This window comes from Siphateles boraxobius, unplaced genomic scaffold (genome assembly GCF_051911475.1).
Source record: "Siphateles boraxobius isolate OS27281-9 unplaced genomic scaffold, OSU_SipBor_1 13, whole genome shotgun sequence".
In the NCBI taxonomy this organism is placed as follows: Eukaryota; Metazoa; Chordata; class Actinopteri; order Cypriniformes; family Leuciscidae; genus Siphateles; species Siphateles boraxobius.
The window spans coordinates 27,701,895-27,724,459 of record NW_027508733.1 but is presented as its reverse complement, the minus strand read 5'-3'; the positions used below and the strand labels follow the sequence as shown (position 1 = coordinate 27,724,459).

Below are 22,565 nucleotides of genomic sequence, written 5' to 3'. Positions count from 1 at the left end.
GGTGACTTTATCCTCAACCATGCGCAGTGTATTACATAATGACATCACATCTGTTCCAGCGCCCATCGCAGGGCGGCGGAAAGTCACGATCTTCAACGAACGCCTCGTAGAAAATACGAGAAAGACCTGTTCGTCAGAACCCAATTTTCATTGGTCATTTTGTTATCCGCCTCTATTTTTCTGACCAATCAGAGAGTTCGCAGGGCAGCCTTACACTATCGAGTTGCTGGGCAGAGAACACAAAATCAACATCAGCGGAGAGAGTACGTCCGAGCTTGGGCTTCGCGATAAAGCAGGTTAGTAGGATTGGTTCTTCATCGACTGGCTGTTATTGGGAAGAAACTTATTTTTCTATATAACACTTTAGAAGGCTTTACCTTACACGCTGCGTCAAATAAAGGCAAAAACGCGTTTGTCCGTTGCACGTCCTGAGGCTTTGTTTATGTTTATGTTGCGCTCGTGCATTTGCGCGTGCACATAACGCCAAACATGAAATGCGTACTCTGCGTCAAATGTAAAACGCGTTAATAAAATGATTATAAAAACTAATTTTGCTTTACCAAAACAATTTTGTTGTAGAGACTGCAGATCTTTTGTCTGTGTGGTATTGCGTCCATTTCCACAGTATCAGGCTTGTGGACGCTGCTGATTGGAGCTGCTGTCTAAGTGTTTTCATTTATTAATTCATTTATATTTTAGAAATGTTAACGTTAATATTTCTGCAGTCCTAGGTGCAACGGCACATTTCATACGCTGCAAAACTAACCATGGCAACTGACTGTGAGGCATGGCTAAATGCAAACCCTGTTGGTAAGTTTTAGTTGATTTTTATCGCGTGAGATAGTGATTTTATATAATTTTAAATGTTTCTAGGTCAGTGTTTGAGAACTATTTGCCCTTATATTTTGTATTTGATATAAGTCTTGGTGAAGTTGCCAAGGTCAGGAGTATCAATTGATTTTACTCTCTCAGTGGAATAAAAAGTCTTTAAAGTGGCCCCTAGTGCTAATGCTCTTTTTATGTATATTTAGTCTCATTATATAATTTGTCATGCATATTCACATATTGTAATCCACAGAGGCCGGAAATCTTAGTGATTCCTTCCCCTCCGGGGACGAGGACAGCACCTTCGCTGGAAATGCCAATAACGAGATCAACGGAAACTGGATATTGGCCCCCACCGGCAGCATTCACGAGGCAAGACTCAAAGCCAAGGTGAAGAGACGTCTGAGGAAGAACTCCTCCCGGGACTCGGGCCGGGGCGACTCGCTGAGTGATAACAGCGATGCGGTCCGGTCCACGGTTCCACCCACCAGCCCAAAGGGCAAACTGCTCAACCGGAGGTCCAGGATGGGCAAGGGACGAGGCCTGCCGAAGAAAGGTATTGGTGCTGTTTTCATTCCTTAAAGCCCGTTCACACCAAGAACCACAACATATTCGCGTCCACACCCAACAGACGAAAACATTCTGGACTGTAGAGGTTTTGATTTAACTGATCTTTGGAACTGCACTTAAAAGCGAATAAACTGCATTGAAGTTCAGTGTGCTTGGGCTTCGTTTATATGCGTTCAAAGCAAATTTAGTGTTGACCTGGATCTGTTCCGCCATCCGCTGCTTTATTTTAGCCAGTTAGACGTCCGAGTGAACGGACTGACACACTACAATCTACCAAACTCCACCCGTATTCACACATACGTCCATAACAGACGATCGCTCCCATTCATTCAGATGTTGTTTTACACAGTGCTGGTCCTTTTTAGAGGGTTCAACGTCTCTGAGTGCAACAGACCTAAATTGATTTGGGAAACTCTGGCTTGCAGAAACGGCCTACATACTGTCCGACTGGCTGCGTCAAGTACGCCACATGTATGCTGACTTGCTAACCTAATGCCAAGCCTGCAAAAAAACAACATTCGACTCTCTTTGTGTCTGTCGGTGATCATTTAATTGTCTAGATTAGTGTTTTAGCTGAGATTATCGCCCCTCCTGACCTTTCCACCTCCCCCATCACCCGCAAGATGACTTAATGGTACACTTCTCTTTTTGATTCCCTCTGCGATGGCACAGTCGGCCCTGTTTGTGTTATGTAACTGCTGGTTAAGTCGGCCCACAGGGCAGGGCAGGAGATCCTGTTAGCTTTTTTTTTTTTTGGCCAGAACCCTTCAGATGTAGGCGTTGCAGTGAAAGTGTAGTAGGTTTGGAAGTGCTCCACTATTCAAATATTCTTTACGGTCAGGCTGAGCTGAAGCCAATAGTGTTGTTTTGCCCTTAAACCAGAAATACAAAATTGGTGACATGTTTTCTGTCAGATTTCTCATTTGATCTAGTTTGAGCAAACATAAGATACTTTTAAAGTTGGCATTCACCCTGTATGTTTTGAACATGTTGATCATGTTGTGTATGATTTATCCCTGCATGGGTTTTTTTGACCTCGTAATTCTTAATCAAAATGACGTAATTCGATTTTTCGGGTGAATGACAAACTTATCCAATCAGTCAGTTTAAACTCCGCCCCTTTCTTACTGTCGACTGCAAGCTCGCTTTCAGATCTGACTCCATCCAATCTACAACCAATGGATAGAATCAAGTCTCGTGTGTCACAATAAAAAAAAAAAAGATCATTTGATACTTGCATTTCATTGTGACTTTAAAAAGATAAAATAAACATTCTCTGCAAAAAAAAAAAAAAAACAATTTGATGATATTAGGTAATTTAATTTCGAAACCTTGAGCAAATTACAGCCAAATATTTACTAAACCTTATTTATTTTGACCTAAAAGATTGAAGGACCTTTCACACCGAACGCAATTAAGCGACACAAATGTACGTTGTGATGACGCTTTTTAAATCCCTTTGTTGCTATTCACACACCAATTGCAAAGCGAGATTTATTTTATTTTTTTGTTTCCCCGCGATGAAACGAGCCGTCCAATAAGATTTGAGCTGTTGCACAAACTTGTGAGAATGGTGGCGCTGTTTTGAGAGCCTGTGTAAACACAGAAGAAAAGTATCCCGGAAGAGAGAAGAGAATGGGTGTTGAACAGATTTATTCTTACAAGTTCTTTATACAGATTATCATTTCTATTCATTTTCCACTGAATTATGCGATCTGAAGGGCTCATTCGCTCTAGAGCTGTTCTCGTTCTTGAGTTCCAACTGAGAGAAACGTTTCTAAAACTGAAGCCAAAAAAATATGATTATGACGAAATGTATGTTCTGTTTGTGTTTTTTACTGTAATGTAGTTTTATAACAATAAAGAATGAGAAATGCTTAATAGATGTAGCGTTCAGTATGTAAAACACTACAAATAATGCACGTCTGCCCATTATCCAGACATGAGGAAAAATGTATTCTCGGTCAGTGTGAACTAGCTGAAGGAAATCAATCGTATTGTGTTCAGCGGAAAGCTCCATTCAACGGTGATTCTTTTAGCTTTATCATGTCAATCAAAATGGAAAATTCTTTCAAGTTGTTCCAAACCTGTATGACTTTTTTTCTTCTGCGGAATACAGAACAAGATATTTTGAAGAATGTTGGTAACCAAGCAACATTGGAGCCTTTTGGCTTCCATTTTATGGTAGAAAGAACATAAAATATCTTTTTATGTTCCACGAAAGTAGTAGTCATACCGGTTTAGGGCAGCTTAAGTGTGTAGCAGAACACCTACAGCATGCTAAGCCTTGTGTACACAAACTGCTTTGGTGGGGTTTTTTTCTGTTTTTTCTTGTTCAGTATCAGTTTGATGCTTTTGGAGCTCAGCACTCATCGAGAGATGATGTCACCAGGAGTGAATTAAAGGGGACCGGCCCTGTTTAGGGTAATAGTTTCAGAAGGGATGACACTGTGCGGTTAACATTTGCAAGAACAGTGTGTACTTTCATGTGCTACAGCAGAAGGAATTGAAAGAGTCACTTAGTTTTTGTTCTTCAATCCGTTCTCAACATGAAGTTCCTCCAATGTATTTTATTGTTTTGAAAAGATACGATGTGTTTTGTGTCTATAGGTGGAGCTGGCGGTAAAGGCGTATGGGGAACACCTGGGGAAGTTTATGACGATGATGTGAAAGTTGATGTGAAAGATCCCAATTACGATGCGGAGCAGGTAAGAGCCACACGATGCGCTCGCTTTTGGTTTTTAACCATGAAATCGGCGCACAAAGCCATCAAACGTTGTGTGTCTCCAGGAGAACTGCGTATACGAGACGGTCGTCCTCCCTCTGGACGAAGAGACGTTTGAGAAGACGGTCACTCCTATAGTTCAAGAGTACTTTGAGCACGGGGATGCAAATGAAGTGGCGGTGAGATTTATGACCGTGTTGTTGAATGAGGAGACGGCTTTTGCCCTTTCATATCTAATCGGTGTCATGCAATTATTTTTATGAGTAAACAAGCCTGTGCAAACCTGGGAGCGGTGCGTTCTCATTATAATCAGAACATCTCACTCTGTTCCTTCAGGAACTGCTTGCCGAGCTGAACCTGAGTGGCATGCGTGGCGACGTGCCCATGCTAGCCATATCGCTGGCGCTGGAAGCGAAAGCCAGCCACAGGGAGCTGACGTCACGACTGCTCAGCGAGCTCTGCGGGCGCGTGCTCACGGCCGGTGACGTGGAGGCCTCCTTCCACAAACTGCTCAAAGAGCTGCCCGACCTGGTGCTGGACACGCCAGCGGCTCCACAGGTAACACGCTAAAGCTAGCGCAACTGAGCTGAAGGTGTCTGTCACTGTTACTACTGCACAGACTTCTGGGGAGTTGTTCAAACTTCTTAACCCCTACGTATTAAACATTAAAATATATTTTTAGCATTCATATCATTTTACATTTAATTTAGGCCTGGTTTCACAGACAGGGCTTAGATTATGCCAGGTTTATGCCTAAGGACATTTAAAAGAATAGTTCACCCAAACATTAAAATTACCCCATGATTTACTCACCCTCAAGTCATCCTAGGTGTATATGACTTTATTCATTCAGCCAAACACAGTTATATAAAAAAAATCCTGGCTCTTCCAAGCTTTTTAATGGGAGTTAATAGTGCAAGAGTTTTTGAGGCTCCTAAAAGCGCATTCATCCATCATAAAAATAATCCTTTAAAAATACCTTTTTTCTGAAGCGAAGCGATGGGTTTTTGTAAGAAAAATAACCATATTAATCACTTTATAAACCATAATCACTGGCTTAAAGTAACGTCCGTAGGCGAGTCTACTTCTAGTAAATCACTTTTGAATTTATATTTGAATAATATATTAGTATTAAGCTATTACTATAATAATATATTGGTATTATACTTTAATACATTAATATTATATTCATGACAGTGTAATTGGAAAGTAGACCAGGTTGATCAAAAAGTTAAATATTTTATGTGTGTGTGTGTATATATATATATATACAGGGGCGTAGCCATCATTTCAAAAGTGAGGGGGACAGAATGTCAAGTGTAATACCATTTTTTTTTAAGACTTTTGTTGACGGGTTAATTGGCTTAATATGCCGTTTATTTTTAAAGCAAAAAAACAGAAAGAAAGAAATGCAGATGTTCAGTTCTTTATATTTTCCTGGCTTAAAACGAGGCGGAGGTGGTAAAATCCTGATCATGTATTTTAATTAGATAATAACATTTAAATTTTTCGTACACCATCATTTAGCCTACTGTGTTTCCCACAGTATTATTGTAGGTGGATCTCGGTACTTGTAGGGGGGTCCGGGGGAATGCCCCCCCGTAAGAAAATTTTGTACATTTTAAAGATAAATTCATTAATCTGGTGCACTTAGAGTCCCCCGAATCCACTGTTAAAAATAAATAATCCACCCGTCAACCGCCCAAACATATGATATTCTCTGATTTAGATATCTGATCATTACAATTATTCAAATTATAAGTGTTACTGAGAAGCATGATAATATGGTTAAATATCAAACTGAAGTAGGCTGATTTAAAAATAACATTTACTTCAAATAAAAGTTCTTCTTTTGGCAAAATAACATTTCCTTAATAGCCTAAAGTTTGTCTTACTAAACTAAAACTTTCCAATTGAAAACCTTCAAACGTCAAGCTTTTAAAAATACTTCAAACTTTCTAGTTAGGCTTTTTCAAGAGAACTTAAAGTTTGTCTACAAACTTTTTTATCTAATTGTAAAGTGTTAACGAATTATGGTAAACATCATAGTCTACACATGTTATTGCCTGATTCAAGCAGATCATGGCTGTTAATGCATGAACATACAAATTCAGCATTAACAATCACCATGTTTATTCTAAATTGAAGGGCTTTGATAACATATCTGTGAAAATAAAAGACATTACGAATAAAAAAAGATTGAACATAGTGCACGTTTGTGCGGGTATAGTGAATATTTTCAATTTACAACAAAACTTGTTAATTATTCAATAAGAGAAATAGGCAGAGGTATTCATCATTGTGCAACACAATTCGGATACCACATGACAACTTACTTACAGTGCTTGACTTTTTCGTGAAAAAGGAGTGAAGAGTTTTTTTGCCGTTTTGAACTCTATGAAACTGATGGATTCGGCGCGGGTGCGATGGGTCACTAATGCACGAGTGACTAATTACCATGGAAGCGTGAAAGTCACGTATGTAGATAGACTATCCTTGACTCTTTGGATTTTAAATCTCGATGTAGGGCAGGCTATACACACCCGCGGAAACCTCAGCTTGTCATAGACACATTTGCGCTGTGAAAAAGTGCGGGGGACGAATTTACATTTTATTAAAAGTGGGGGGGACACGCCCCGCCCGTCCCCCGCGTAATCTACGCCCATGTATATATATATATATATTTACCATAATAATATTTTTATTCTTTATGGCAGTTTTCAAAGCTTTAATGAGAATTTCTAATGCTTGTTTTGTTATGAATCAACATAAAATATGAATAAATGATATCTTGGCATAAATTGGCATGAACAGAATAGATTAATCGCAATTATCTTTATGACATTTAATCATCAGCTAAAGTTCACAGTCATGAACCGCTCTCTCTTAACTTTTGCAGCGTAACATTTGGCACAGTTTGTAAGCTCCGGTGCGTCTTCATGTTTGCTTTGCTAAAAGTGTGTTTGATAAGCTGCGGTTAGCAATGAAAAGCCTGTGGTCGGAGCGCGTCTGGTGGTGCAGATTGAACCAGTCAGAAGAAACTTTCAGCTGTTTCCTTTGGCTTCATACAAACCCCAGAGCTTGTGCTTTTGTCTGTCTGTGTGCAGAATGCTGGGTCAGCGCTGTGCCTCCAAACACACTCTCTGCTGTACAAACACATTTACCCAGCTCTCTCCTGTCAGCCCTCACTCCACACACTAGAGCAGATGTTGTTTGAGCGCTAGAATGGGGCAAACACAACCCTTTCTTCCCCTCACACCCATTACGCTCCCAATACAAAGGGTAGATGTGCCAAAACAGCACGTGTTCAAACATTGACCTCCTCCTCCATCAGTATGAACTGATGTGTATAACTGCAGCATGTGACAGTGTGTTTCCTCCAGCGGCGCACACAACTGCTCTGTTTACAGTTGCACACATTTCAATGGAATTTCAAAAATGTTACGATGAGGAACTTGGGCTGTTTTATGTACTTTTAAATTCAATATCTGCTGTTTCATCTGATTTCAGTTCCTTTTGGATTCTGTGAAAATTGTGAGGTTTTTTGTGTGTGTGTGTGAACATGAAATCTAAAGCTTTCAGTGGAAAACTCTTAGAATGAGTGATCTTTCCCTCGACATTTTAAATATCTGTTAAATGAAAAAATGGACCCAGAAATATCACTTAATTTTTTTTAAATTATCATTTTAAAATGGACCTAGATGAGAGATGACCAAAAAGTATCATTTTATGTGAAATTTTATAGTTTAATAATATCTAATATTTGGATTATTTGTACATTTTTGCAGCTTAAAAGAAATTAATTTAGGCCTATTTTAATTACTAATTATTTCATTTCCTTTTTTGATGTCAACAAGAAATATGTAAATGCTTTCCGTGGAAAGCTCTCAGAATGAGTTATATTTACCTGGAATTATGAAGTTTTTTTTAAATATATATATATATAAATATATATATTAAGAAATATTTATTTTAATATTTTATTTGATCTTATTGTATCACGATTTAAAATTGATCCAAATGTAAGGATTTCTAAATATTTTATTATTCAATGGTAATATATTAGTATTATTATTAGTAGTAATAAATGTTTAATAATGAAACATTGTTATATTTGTTAAATATTTAAAAGGAAATCGAATAGGCCTAATTATTAATTAATTTCTTTTTCTTTTTTGGATGCTGGGATCACAGTGCTGTTTTTCATGGAAAAGCTCTCAGAATGAGTGATCCTGTAAATGTTAAATGGCTAATTCCCATTTGCTGTTGTCTTGTAGATGCTCGGCCAGTTCATCGCTCGAGCCGCTGCCGACAACATCCTCTCAAAAAGCTTCATAGACGGCTACAAAGGACGAGTGGACTGCGAATACGCCAGGTATGGAGTGTTTTACACGCTGTGTGTTCTCCTGTGTTCTTCTCCGAGTGTGACGTGTGTGTGTGTGTGTGTTTCCCCAGAGCTGCTCTGGATCGCGCGGCTGTGCTGCTGAGAATGAGTCGCTGGACCGGCCTTCGCATCGACAGCCTCTGGGGTTCAGGCGGCGGCCAGAGACCTGTCAATCAACTCATCAAAGAGGCAAGGACACACACACACTCACTGGCTGCGTCACATATCACCGGAAGGCTGGGAGATTTCACGGCACATTAAGCTTCAAAACACATGCTAACGGATTGCATAACCGGTGTTGTTGCAGGTTAACCTCCTGTTGAAGGAGTACCTGTTATCAGGTGACACCGTGGAGGCCGAGCGCTGTTTGAGAGAACTGGAAGTGCCACATTTTCATCACGAGTTTGTTTACGAGGTAATAACGGCTATAAAACAGGCATTTCAAGCCTGATTCGGCTCTGCCTGATCATCTGTTTTCTCTTCAGGCGGTTATCATGGTGCTGGAGTCTAAAGGCGACAGAACGCTTCAGATCATCCTACAGTTGCTGAAGTCCCTGTGCGCCTCCACCGTCATCACTGTGGACCAGCTGAGACGGGTATGAGCATCGCCTGCTGGGCGTTTTGAGTTACTGCGGCTTTAAAAGTGCTGCTTCTCAGAATGCTGTCCTCTTACAGGGATTTGAAAGGGTCTACCTGGACATGGCAGATATCAGTATTGATGTGCCGTGTGCGTATTTGCTCCTGGAGCAGTTCGTGGAGCAGAGCTTTAATGCCGGGGTCATTGATAAAAAACTCCGGGACCTCTGTCCTTGTCGGTGAGTGAGTGAGTGAGGGTTTTGTTTTTTTGTATAAAGACATAACTTTGCTTTGTTATTATTACATAAAATATTTATTATGAATAGCAGTACTAATGTATGAAAATATGTATAATGTTACATACATTTGTACTGTATACAAAATTATTTATGAATAGTAATGAAAACATATTCAATATTATTACAAAATGTATATTATATTTAATATCAATAAATACTTTGTTTTAATATATAAAATATATTACATAATGCAATATTCATTTATTTGTAATAAAATGTCCTTTTTTGTCATATTTTCTATGAAATGTTTATTACATAAATTATGATATATTTATGAATAGTTGTAATATATAACATTTTTATTTGTATATTATTACATAATGTATTATTAGTATGTATTTATATATTTTAGTCATGTACCCAAATGAAGGGTTTTCTTTCCCTTTTTGTCATTTCTTACAAAATGTATATTCATGAATAGGTTTTTTTCTGTTATAGTTTATAATTTATTTATTATTACATAATGTATTATTATTTGAAGCATTACATAAAACTTGTCATGTACCCAAACTAAAGTTTTTTCTTTTTTGTCATATTTCTTATGAAATGTATATTTATTATTAGAAATATTGATCAATAGTAGTAATAAATAAAATGTATGTATTTATATATTCATAATTATATCATAATGTATCAGTATTATTGCATAATGTCATGTACCCAAATTAACTTTTTTTTGTTTACTTTTAAAAAAAATGTTTTGTCATGTACCCAAATAAAATAGTTATTTGTCATATTTCTTATGAAATATATATTTTATAATTACATAATTTATTATCATATTAAAAATGATTTTATATACCCAAATAAACGTACTAATAGTTTGTTTTGTTGTGTCAGGGGCAGAAAGAGGTTCATGAGTGAAGGAGACGGCGGGCGCTTCAAACTGGAAGGCTTCTGAGTTCGGGAGTCCCACAATCCCTCTCTGTGGCAGCTGCTCCGCTTCTGATGCTCACTGGAGTTCTGCATTTCTTTAAGTTGCTTTTATTTGTCATGCAAGTTTAAGTACTAAAACCTTTCCTCCTGTCAGAACACACGATGTGACCGAAGGGCCAGGCACTTTTCAAATCCGAAGGAGACGTAATTCCCCTCCCGATCCTTCTGATGTCACTTTATAAGCTAATCCTGAAAGTGCCACACTTATGTCTTAGTCATTCCATGTTTTGTATTCCCGAGTTCACTGCCACTCCTGTGCTCCAGTTAGCAGTGTTTGTAGAGACTTGTGGATTTGTGTACATAGCTTTATAAGTGGGGGGCATGCAAGTTGGAAGCTCTTTCTCCCTCCTGGGCTGCTTTTGTATGACTGTGCTTGAGTTTATTTTCTCCTTTACTTTTCAAAGGTGTCATTTCTGATGGTCACTGACGAAAGGGTAAAACTGAGCAATGCACAGCAGCTGGGATCATTTCACAGAAGTGTCAAGAACATTTATTTTTATATTTCAGTAGACTGGTGGATGTGAAACGTACTTAACTTACTTGCTCTTTGTTTAAACTGATTGATAATAAATAAAGTTTGTCATTACTCACTTGGGAGTTAATTATTGATGGGCGGATGGATGGATATGGACGGATGGATGGAGAGATAGACGGATGCAGTGCTTTGTGGCCCAAAAGAGGTGCCGGTACTCTATTATTATTTTTATTTTTTTTGCTGACTCCCCTCCTCCTCTGAGCTAACAACAACTATATTGTAGGGGTTTTGTGTGTGTGTATTATATATATATATATATATATATATATATATATATATATATATATATATATATATTACAGTCAACAGACGACCTTTTAAAAAATAATTTAATTGTGGATTTGCTTGAGCTAGGAGGAGCTACTGAACATAAATAAAATGTGCAAAAGGGTATTGAAAACATTTTGAACAAAATGTAAGCTACATAAAATAAATTATAAAACATAATAACCATAGAACAGTAGAACATAAACATGAGTCTTGCTATGGTTCATTCATTTCTTTACCCGTTTCACACACCCTCTCTGGACCACGTTGAGTTGACACCATGGTTGACACATGGACACTTATAATCGGATTGACGGCTCGATCGGACTAAAAAACCCTCATGTAAACACCTTAATCGATCCGATTGAGCTCGATCCGAATGACATTTCGATCGGAGGAAAGGGGTGGTTTATCCCTTATGTAATCCGATCGAGAGAACATGTTAACACTTGATTGAAAACCTAAACTGAAAGGACTGCACATGTGCAATGACGTTAAATAAACATAATGCGTATAACGCGCGGAACGAGCTGTTTTTCCTGTTGAATAAAGTGTCATATTAATAAGCTTCCTGTCATTCTAAAATTCTCATTTTATCGCGCGTATGTGAAGTGAAGCAGGACAACATCCCACCAGTCCGTGTTGTGGATTCTCATCCGGCACAGATGTCTGGTTTTGGCCGCGGGAGGGGCATTTTTACTGCGTGTTCAGCACGGCAAAACGGTTAATATGCTCTAAATTATGACCAGAGACGAATTCATATTACGTCTGCTGTATAAACAAATAAAGAACCAATAGAGGAGAGTATTTATGCGCGAACAGCTGGAAACTCTGTATATTCGTGCAGGATATGTCAAAAAATCAGATCCGATTTGAAACTTGTGACATATAAACGCGCACATCAACCCGATTACTTTATTAAACACCTTGTTCAGATTCATCATTCGTATTGATTTCATTCCGATTGTGTCCATGTAAACGTAGCTGACAGCCGCAAAAGCGACGCATGCTCTTTTCACTTGGGGTAGACTATGGCAAGCCATTTTAACTTTTATTCATTTCCAGGATATGAATTCCTGATATCAACAATTCAATTTTAACTAGTTAAAATTATAGATATTGATATCAGGAATTAGATTTATACTAGTAACAATGGCAATTTTTGATATCAGAAATTACAGTTCCATTAGTAACAATGGTAATTCTTGATATCAACAATTACATTTTTACTAATTAAAATGCTCATTCTAGATATCAAGAATTGTATTTCAACTAGTAAAAACTATAATTCTTGATATCTGTAATTGTATTTTCACTAGTGAAATGTCACCATAGGCTGCCATTCAAAATCAATTGTTGATATCAATAATTGATTTCTTACTAGTTGCAATTCCAATTTCACATATCAGAAACACAATTCTTTCTAGTAAAAACCTTTATTTTTGATATCAAGAATTCAATTGTCACTAGTTGAAATGTCTATTCTTGATATCAACAATTGAATTGCTACTAGTAACAATGTTCATTTTTGATATCAATAATTCCATTTTCACTAGTGACTATGTTAATTTCTGATATCATGAATGTGATTGTTACTAGTAAGAAAACCATTTTAGATATCTGAAATAATATTGATATCAGAAATACATTTTCAGATATCAAAAATGAAAGTTTTTACTAGTTGCAATTAAATTGTTGATATCAAGAATAGACATTTCAACTAGTGACAATTGAATTATTGATATCAGGAATTCACATTCTTACTAGTAACAATGTAATTATTGATATGAAAAATTATATTTCTACTAGTAAGAAATCAATTGTTGATATCAAGAATCTAATTGTTGATATCAACAATTGATTTTGAATGGCAGCCTATGGTGACATTTCACTAGTGAAAATACAATTACAGATATCAAGAATTCAATTGTTGATATCAAAAATGTAATTGTTGATATCAACAATTTAATTGTTGATATCAAGAATTCATATCCTGGAAATGAATAAAGTTAAAACGGCTTGCCATAGGTAGACTGAGTACAGTTGTGACACTTTTTTTGCGTTTTGATTTTTCACACAAAAATAGATACTGAAAAGAAGTGAATTTCTACATGGCATGCCACATGACTTTTCATTAGCTTGTAGACTAAGATATTATCAATCAATAATAAGTACATCATAACAATAACAATCATAAGTAGTTTATATAGTAGTTTATTACATAACAATCATAAGTAGTTTATATTTTCCACAATTAGCTCATAAAAATATGGTGCTTTAACTAAATGTTCATTGCAAATATAATAAATAAAGACAAATAAAGAAAAAAAACAATTGGGCAACATGTTTATTTATTCATCCATTTAAATTCATTCATTTTATTTAAATTAGCACTGGTTAAAATATATAAAACAGGAACAATATATTTAATATATTTATTAATAATAAACAGTTTAAATATCACAAATATCAAATTTTATTTTCATTTGTGTCCTATGCTGGCTAATTACGACGTAAAACCTGTTATCATAACACTGAACAACTAAACAGTGTGTTTCTTATTGCAATGTGTTGTGTTGCAATGATCTTGCATGACACAATACCATGAAATATGCCAGTTTTTAGGGCACAGAATAACGTTTGTGATGACACCCGTGATGTTTAACAGTCACATAAGGATAATAAGCTATTCATTGTGGAGTGTGCATGGTAAAGTGAACGTCTTATCTTAGAAAAAAAACTTTTGCCGATATCTTCGGATTGGAGATGTGTCCGTTGTTCAAATTTCCCACGATCAAAGAAGACACTAATACGCATGTGCACAGCAAAAATCACAAGTTGTGCTTGCTGCGCACGCAAGTTATTTAAGGTGTCTCAACTGCACCCAGTCTACCCCTAAAACTCAAGGGTGTATGGGTAATGTAGTCTCTGCTCTCGGTGGGACGAATTAGGAAGCGTGCATTGTGAAGGGCGCTCTGAAAAGCGACAGCGCAGCCAAAGGATTAAAACAGATGTGCAAATGAGCGTACCGGTACGCTAAAAACACGTTATGGGCGCACGGAGAGGTGGCGGTACGCTCAAGAGCTGTATTTGGAAGTGGCGGTACTGAGTACCGGCGAGTACCGGCCCACTTAAAGCACTGGATGGATGGATGGACATATAGACGGATAGACAGATGGATGGATTGACAGATAGACGGATGGATGGACAGATAGACAGACGGATGGATGGACAGATAGACAGACAGACGGGTGGATGGACATAGACAGACGGATGGACAGATAGACGGACGGATAGATGATGGATGGACAGATAGACGGATGGATGGTTGGATAGATGGACAGATAGACAGATGGATGGATGGATGGACAGATAGACGGATGGATGGATGGACAGACAGACGGATGGATGGATAGACAGATGGATGGACAGATAGACGGATGGATGAAAGATGGATGGATGGACGGACGGATGGATGACAGATAGACAGACGGATGGACAGATAGACGGATGGATGACAGATGGATGGATGGACGGATGGATGACAGATAGACAGACGGATGGACAGATAGACGGATGGATGGATGGATGGATGGACAGATAGACGGATGGATGGATGGACAGATAGACAGATGGATGGACAGATAGACAGATGGATTGATGGACAGATAGATGACAGATGGATGGATAGATGGACGGATGGATAGACAGATGGATGGATGAACAGATAGACGGATTGATGGATAGACGGATGGATGGATGGACAGAGATGGATGGATGGACAGATAGACGGATGGATGGATAGACAGATGGATGGATGGACAGAGATGGATGAACAGATAGACGGATGGATGGACAGAGATGGATGAACAGATAGACGGATGGATGGACAGAGATGGATGGATGGATGGACAGATGGATGGATGGACAGAGATGGATGGGTGGACAGACAGACGGATGGATAGACAGATGGATGGATGGATAGACAGATGGATGGATGGATAGACAGATGGATGGATGGACAGAGATGGATGGATGGACAGATAGACGGATGGACAGATAGACGGACGGACAGACTATAGATGGACAGATAGACAGATGGATGGATGGACGGATGGATGGATGGACAGATAGACGGATGGATGGATGGACAGATAGACAGATGGATTGATGGACAGATAGATGACAGATGGATGGACGGATGGATAGACAGATGGATGGATGAACAGATAGACGGATTGATGGATAGACGGATGGATGGATGGATGGACAGAGATGGATGGATGGACAGATAGACGGATGGATGGATAGATGGACAGAGATGGATGAACAGATAGACGGATGGATGGACAGATGGATGGATGGACAGAGATGGATGGATGGACAGACAGACGGATGGATAGACAGATGGATGGATGGACAGATGGATGGATGGACAGAGATGGATGGATGGACAGAGATGGATGGATAGACAGATGGATGGATGGATAGACAGATGGATGGATGGACAGAGATGGATGGATGGACAGATAGACGGATGGATGGATAGACAGATGGATGGATAGATGGATGGGTTGATAGACAGATGGATGGATGGACAGATAGACGGATGGATGGATAGACAGATGGATGGATGGGTGGATAGACAGATGGATGGATGGATAGACAGATGGATGGATGGATAGACAGATGGATGGATAGACAGATGGACAGATGGATGGATGGACAGATGGATAGACAGATGGATGGACGGACGGATGGATGACAGATAGACAGATGGATGGATGTACGGACGGATAGATGACAGATGGATGGATGGACAGACGGATGGATGACAGATAGACAGACGGATGGACAGATAGACGGATGGATGGATGGACAGACGGATGGATGACAGATAGACAGACGGATGGACAGATAGACGGATGGATGGATGGACAGACGGATGGATGACAGATAGACAGACGGATGGACAGATAGACGAATGGATGGATGGACAGACGGATGGATGACAAATAGACAGACGGATGGACAGATAGACGGATGGATGGATGGATGGACAGACGGATGGATGACAAATAGACAGACGGATGGACAGATAGACGGATGGATGGATGGATGGACAGACGGATGGATGACAAATAGACAGACGGATGGACAGATAGACGGATGGATGGATGGATGGACAGATGGATGGATGGACAGAGATGGATGGATGGACAGACAGACGGATGGATAGACAGATGGATGGATGGACAGATGGATGGATGGACAGAGATTGATGGATGGACAGAGATGGATGGATAGACAGATGGATGGATGGATAGACAGATGGATGGATGGACAGAGATGGATGGATGGACAGATAGACGGATGGATGGATAGACAGATGGATGGATAGATGGATGGGTTGATAGACAGATGGATGGATGGACAGATAGACGGATGGATGGATAGACAGATGGATGGATGGGTGGATAGACAGATGGATGGATGGATAGACAGATGGATGGATAGACAGATGGATGGATGGACAGATGGATAGACAGATGGATGGACGGACGGATGGATGACAGATAGACAGATGGATGGATGTACGGACGGATAGATGACAGATGGATGGATGGACAGACGGATGGATGACAGATAGACAGGCGGATGGACAGATAGACGGATGGATGGATGGACAGACGGATGGACAGATAGACGGATGGATGGATGGACAGACGGATGGATGACAGATAGACAGACGGATGGACATAGACGGATGGATGGATGGACAGACGGATGGATGACAAATAGACAGACGGATGGACAGATAGACAGACGGATGGACAGATAGACGGATGGATGGACGGACAGACGGATGGATGACAAATAGACAGACGGATGGACAGATAGACGGATGGACAGATAGACGGACGGATGGATGACAGATAGACAGACGGATGGATGACAGATAGATGGATGGATGACAGATGGATGGACAGAGAATCTGACGGATGGATGGATGACAGAAAGATAGACAGACGGATGGACAGATAGACGGATGGACAGATAGACGGACGGATGGATGACAGATAGACAGATGGATGGATGACAGATAGATGGATGACAATTTAGACAGATGGATGGATGACAGAAAGATAGACAGATAATGATAGATAAATGTGGAGGATTTTTTTTCATTCTTTTGAAAGTCTCATGCTCGTCAAGATTTAAAAATACAGTAATATTGTGAAATTATTTACAATTTAAACAGTTTTTCATTTTAATATATTTAAAAATGTAATTTATTCCTGAGATGGCAGGATTCTTTGATGAATAGAAAGTTCAAACAGCATTTATTTTAACTATATTTTTTCTATCATTTTCAATGACTTTAGTCACTTTTGATCTGTTATGTGTTCTTACTGAATAAAGTATTGATTTCTATAAAAGAAAATCTAACATTTGAAGATAGATAAATATATATATTTAAATATGACATTTACAAAGTGAAACGTATTTTTAAAAAGACAATATATAAATGCCTGTGCATAATCCCAATTTCATGTATTAATTAGCTGCCATTTTATTCAAAGAAGAAGAAAAAAATCACACTGACTTACAGTTTTACATATTTTTACAATGAATATGAGAATATCGCCATTTCAATCACAGCTGCAACTGTTGTGGAAAAAAAAGCTGACATGTTTAATAAAAACATTGATCTAAAACTGACCCGAACTGCCTCTTTTAATAAACATATCTAAATAATTCTTAAAGTGCCTACGCCACCTTCTGAACTCAAGCATACAAAACCTCATGCATAAATATAGATTCTAGCAAACGAACAAACTGACCATCATACATGAGCTATGACTGACTATTACAGTGAAATGTTCTTAGGTTGTGATGGAAGTGTGCACTACTCTGCTTTTTCAGTCTGTCCCTTTAAAGCCAGTTCTTGTTGTTTAATGATCTCCTGCGCTTCTTGCTGCATCTTCTCCAGTTTCTCCAGCGTCACGGACTTCAGCGGGAGGAGTTTGGGTTTGCACAGGACCATGGTGGGCACGTCCTCAATGGAAAGCTGACCTGCACGGATGAGACACAACACTGACTGATAGACATGTATAATCCAGTTGTTTATCTCTGTCATGTTCACTCGGTCTGTTTAGGGCTGAGGTATGGAAAACCTGCTGGGCAAAACAAAACTACACCAGTGGAAAAACTCACCTTGTTTAGGCAGAACCTCTTTAAACATTGACTTCACTTCAGGCATTGTGCTTCGGCAAGGTTCCTGTTAATGTAATGCTAAATAATATTACATCTATATAGACAATGCACTCTAAATAACGCAGAAAGCACACAATATGCTTCGGTTCGTGGATTTACCGTTTATCTCATCAGCTGGCGTTACACGCACTTCCGGTTCAGCGCCGACTCGCACGCGCTGTGTCTGTCACGAGACAAATAAGGCGTTGCTGCCGCCTAGCGACACTGGCGTTGAATGTTTTTGGCTGATGAAGCTGTAAATCATTTTCATACGATTTAATAGATAGATAGATAGTGTTCATATTGCCCATGCCCCTCCCCCCACCACCAAATATCCCCAACAAAACTTTTGGGTCATGATCATACGCATATTTCTGGACCATTATTTTTTTTCTTGTTGTTGTTATGCACGTATTTTCACAACATTTAGGCACATATTCTCCTCAATTTCGTTGTCACTAAACCGCACATTTATTACAGAAAATCATTAATAAATTCGTCCATATTTCAGTTTTTTTTTTTTGTATTTAATCAATCAGTTTTATTGGGTCCGTCATTGTTGCTGCGAAATTTCCCAAACAGAAATAAAACTGGAGCTCCAGAAGTCTCGTGACGCGTCAGTGACGCTCGCTGGGGAGGGGAGCGTCGCGCGCGAGCTGCAGCGCTGCTGGACAGGAGGAGGAAACAGGGATGGCGGAGTCACACCTCTCAAGGTAAAGCACTTTAACGCTCTGCGCGGCTCAGAATCGCACCTTCCGCGGCGCAGGGTTTATCTTCGGCGCGATAAACGCGCGCGTTCGGCGGTCGAGCGCGACAGACGCGGCGCTGTGCGCGTTCGGTGTGTTTGAATGCGCTCTTTTGTTCAGTCCCGGAATGGCCGCTGCTTTTTGTGCGTTCGTTCGCGTGTGTGTGTGTGTGTGTGTTCTTTTTTCACATATTCCGTAGGCTTGCGAAAAGAAAGAGAGAGTGTGTGGGAATAAAAAGAAAGGTGCCGCGAAAGCCAAGTATGCGGGCGCGGAATGCGTCTGAGCCACCAGACAGTAAACAAAAGACTGATTTGTCCCAAAATGGTCATAAAGTCAGAGTCAACCAAGCTTTATTGCTACGATTGTTAACATTCACAACATTGCGAAAGCGTATAAAACATTTAAAGCACACACATATTTATTACAGAATATAAATAAGTTTAAGTAAATAAAGAAATCGAGGAAAAAGAAAGATATACTTTTTTAAAAAGAAAATATATACAGTGTCAGTGCAACAGACAGTACGGCACGACTGCTGCTGCGCGCTCACGCAAACACACGGTTCTTGTGAATCGGATCTTTTAAATGAATCGATTGAATGCATTCACAAAAGCTAAACTATTTGCTTTGCGTTTTTTTTTCGATAACCTGGTGGCAAACAATTGTTTTAAAAATGCAGATAATTAAAAAATTTTTTTTAAAGAAATGTTTCCTTTGCACTTATACAGTAAACTTATAAATGTATGTTTAGAGGTTTCTGTTTAACAAATTAAACTATTTAGCAATTGCACTAATAAAATGTGCAACACTTAAGGTTTACTCACAAATGATGGGCTACCTAAAAATTAACTTTAAAGTGCATTCACATTTTTTTTTGCTCTGCAAAATTTTGTGGGCAAAATCTGGAATCAGTGAGTGAAAAGGTGAATGGCATTTTTCAGACCGGGGACATCCTTGCTGTCACATACACACACGCTCAAGGGGCCAAGACCACAAGTGTGGGTATTGGGACTGGGACAACTAACTAAGAACGAGACCTGTGTCTCAATATGCTTACTTACTTACTGTTTAGTTGGCTAGGATTGTGTAGTGGATTGTCGTAAAAGAAAAAATGTAGGGCTGTGTTTGAAATCGCATACTCTCTTGGTACTTATTTTGAATATGTACTTACTTTCTGACCATTCAAAAAATACCTTCTATATAGTATGAATGTAATCTGATCTGGACTTACTACATTCACCCTGTTGTCATTATCATGTGACCTAAACCAGCATCAGTTACATCGCTTTGTCATTCATAAATCTTCTCCCATGGCCTTATGGGATAGTAAAGTGTCAATCATATGCACACTTCAGAATCTCACCGGAAGAATTAGGTAATCTGGGTACTTTTTGCTACACTTTTATGAGTAGGCCTACTGTGAATTCGGATACTCTCGTCACATACTTCCTTTCGCCTACTATGAAGTAGGCCTATGTCATTTCGGATACAGCCTAGGACTGGGAATTGGTTGTATGCATTAGTGATTTGGTGCTTTTTTCCCCCCATGGGACGTATATCGAAAGAAACGCTTCTCGAACAAGGAAAAAATTAGGGCAGCACTTGATTTTTTTTATGGGGAATTGATTGGAATGTTTTGGTTTGCTATTGGTGTGATCTGATATGATTGACAGGTTGCTCCGCCCTCACGCCAGTAAACACGTCATATTTTGATTAAAGATTATGATTATTTAGAATAAATACTGGATTACTGTCAATTTTGATTTCATGATGACTGAAAGATTCGTTGATACCTGATAACTGATTCTTTAAAACGAACCGTTGGAAAGAACCGATTCGTGAAAAAGAGTTGGACTTTCCATCACTTACGCACGCGCACGCGCTCGCTGCGGATTGAGCTCTTCCCGCTTTGAGCTCGAGCTGATCCGAGTGCCGTTTCGTTTGGCGGATGACAGTTTGTTTTCACAGAGGGCCTGTATGAAAAGAAGAACGAACATTTAAGTCCTCAACTACGGGACGTTCATCGTTTTGTCGTCAAGATGAGGCCGCTTATTCCAAAATGTACGATTTTGGTGAGAAGTGTGAGGTGACATTTGTGTTTTGTGGTGTTTTTTTTGTGGGAGCTCGCGCAAGGGCTAATGCTGTTAGCCCGTTAGCCGGAGCTGAAGGGTGGCTAATGCTAGCAGAGAGATTTCCTTAGCCAGCTATCAAGCTATCCGTATGCTGTCATATATCACGACACAGCGAATGTGCTCAGATTATTTTTGTTTCTTTTTTTCTTTTGAAACCTATATAGTGTTAGTCGGAATTAATGACATTTGTGGTGTTTCTGTGGTTTAATAGCACGGAATGTTTAGCTAGTTAGCTATATCAAAACAGACGCTTTGTACTCTGAGCCCCCTCACACATCAATTTTTTTATTGCTTACCATTTTAAACGTTTTATTATAGTGCTGTAGGATGATAATCTGGTCTGTTGGTATACGAAGCTGGGCATTTATATATTTTCCTGTCCCGTTGATGTGCAGGGTTACATATAATGTAACTGTTAGGCCATAATCTACATTAAAATACATTAATTGGAAGTTATACGTCATATTCAAAGCTTTTGATTTGCACTTTGTTATCGTTGTTGTGGTTTTATAGTGTACCTGTGTGCTGTCAGTTCTCAGAAAGACTGTTAACGTAACATTGCATAGTATGACACTTAAATTGTTGTTAAAAATGTGTCAGATGCTTGAGATTGAAGAATAGTCTTTAAATTAGGGATATTTTGCTGCAATGTCAGGAAAAATGCCCTGTTCTGATTCGACTTTGTACGTGTGTGTTATTTGTTGCATGTGTACAAATGCATCTGTAACCTATTTAGGCAGAATTCTGTGGGTTTGTTGGCTTTGTTTTAAAGCCAACATCCTACAACGGAGCTGAGCAAGTGTAATTGTCATATTTAGCTAAATAAAAATGTTATGACTCATGAACTAATGTAGACTTTATACATCATCCCAGTATTGCACTCAGCCATGCCATTTTGAGCTATGGTAAACAATTGTTGTTTGCTTCTGTCTTAGCTGGCATTCCTGTGCATTTCAGGACCTGTTTTATAAATATCAGATGCATCATCTCTCCGAGCTGATGTAAGTATGTTAGATGTGTGGTAAGGGAGGAAAGATGTATTTTTTCCTGCAGTCGGATGTAAGATTAGGAGAAAGTTGTGCAGGATGACCCCTGCCTTACTGTGCTGTTCAACAGTCTTCGCCCACCACACACACATCCAGAATCTCTGGTTTTCTTCATATTGACTGTCCTGTTTTTTTCCCCTACACTTTATATGTTTCATTTGAGATGCACTGTCCAACAGCTGATTATTATTATAGCTGATGATCAATGTAACAATCTTTATATTGCTTTGTCTTTTGTGCAGGTGCAATGAGTTTCCAATCTAGACT

At 39.1% G+C, this 22,565-nt stretch overlaps 2 protein-coding genes across 5 annotated transcripts in view; both read left to right on the top strand.

Moving 5' to 3' along the window:
• The first annotated feature begins 184 nt into the window (after positions 1 to 184).
• pdcd4b (programmed cell death 4b) lies at positions 185 to 10,905 on the top strand. Of its 2 annotated transcripts, none has more exons than XM_077226885.1 (12): positions 185 to 296; positions 732 to 810; positions 1,079 to 1,381; positions 4,006 to 4,103; positions 4,186 to 4,299; positions 4,457 to 4,678; positions 8,398 to 8,495; positions 8,576 to 8,693; positions 8,812 to 8,919; positions 8,990 to 9,100; positions 9,180 to 9,319; positions 10,220 to 10,905. In XM_077226885.1, exons 2-12 carry the CDS (start codon positions 768 to 770, stop codon positions 10,278 to 10,280), a joined length of 1,416 nt encoding a protein of 471 aa, XP_077083000.1. In that variant the 5' UTR covers positions 185 to 296; positions 732 to 767; the 3' UTR covers positions 10,281 to 10,905. The 2 variants fall into 2 exon arrangements, with proteins under 2 accessions (XP_077083000.1, XP_077082999.1); XM_077226884.1 differs by having other exon boundaries at positions 207 to 296; positions 726 to 810.
• Positions 10,906 to 19,003: 8,098 nt separating this feature from the next.
• Positions 19,004 to 22,565, top strand: part of shoc2 (SHOC2 leucine rich repeat scaffold protein) — a 32,476-nt gene continuing 28,914 nt past the window's right edge. Inside the window, exon 1 of one of the 3 annotated variants that reach the window (XM_077226879.1) lies at positions 19,004 to 19,087. The gene's annotated coding sequence lies outside the window, so the exon portion shown is untranslated. Of the gene's footprint in view, positions 19,088 to 20,983; positions 21,193 to 22,565 lie in introns of those variants that run through there. The other 2 variants (XM_077226878.1, XM_077226880.1) reach the window with 2 other exon arrangements.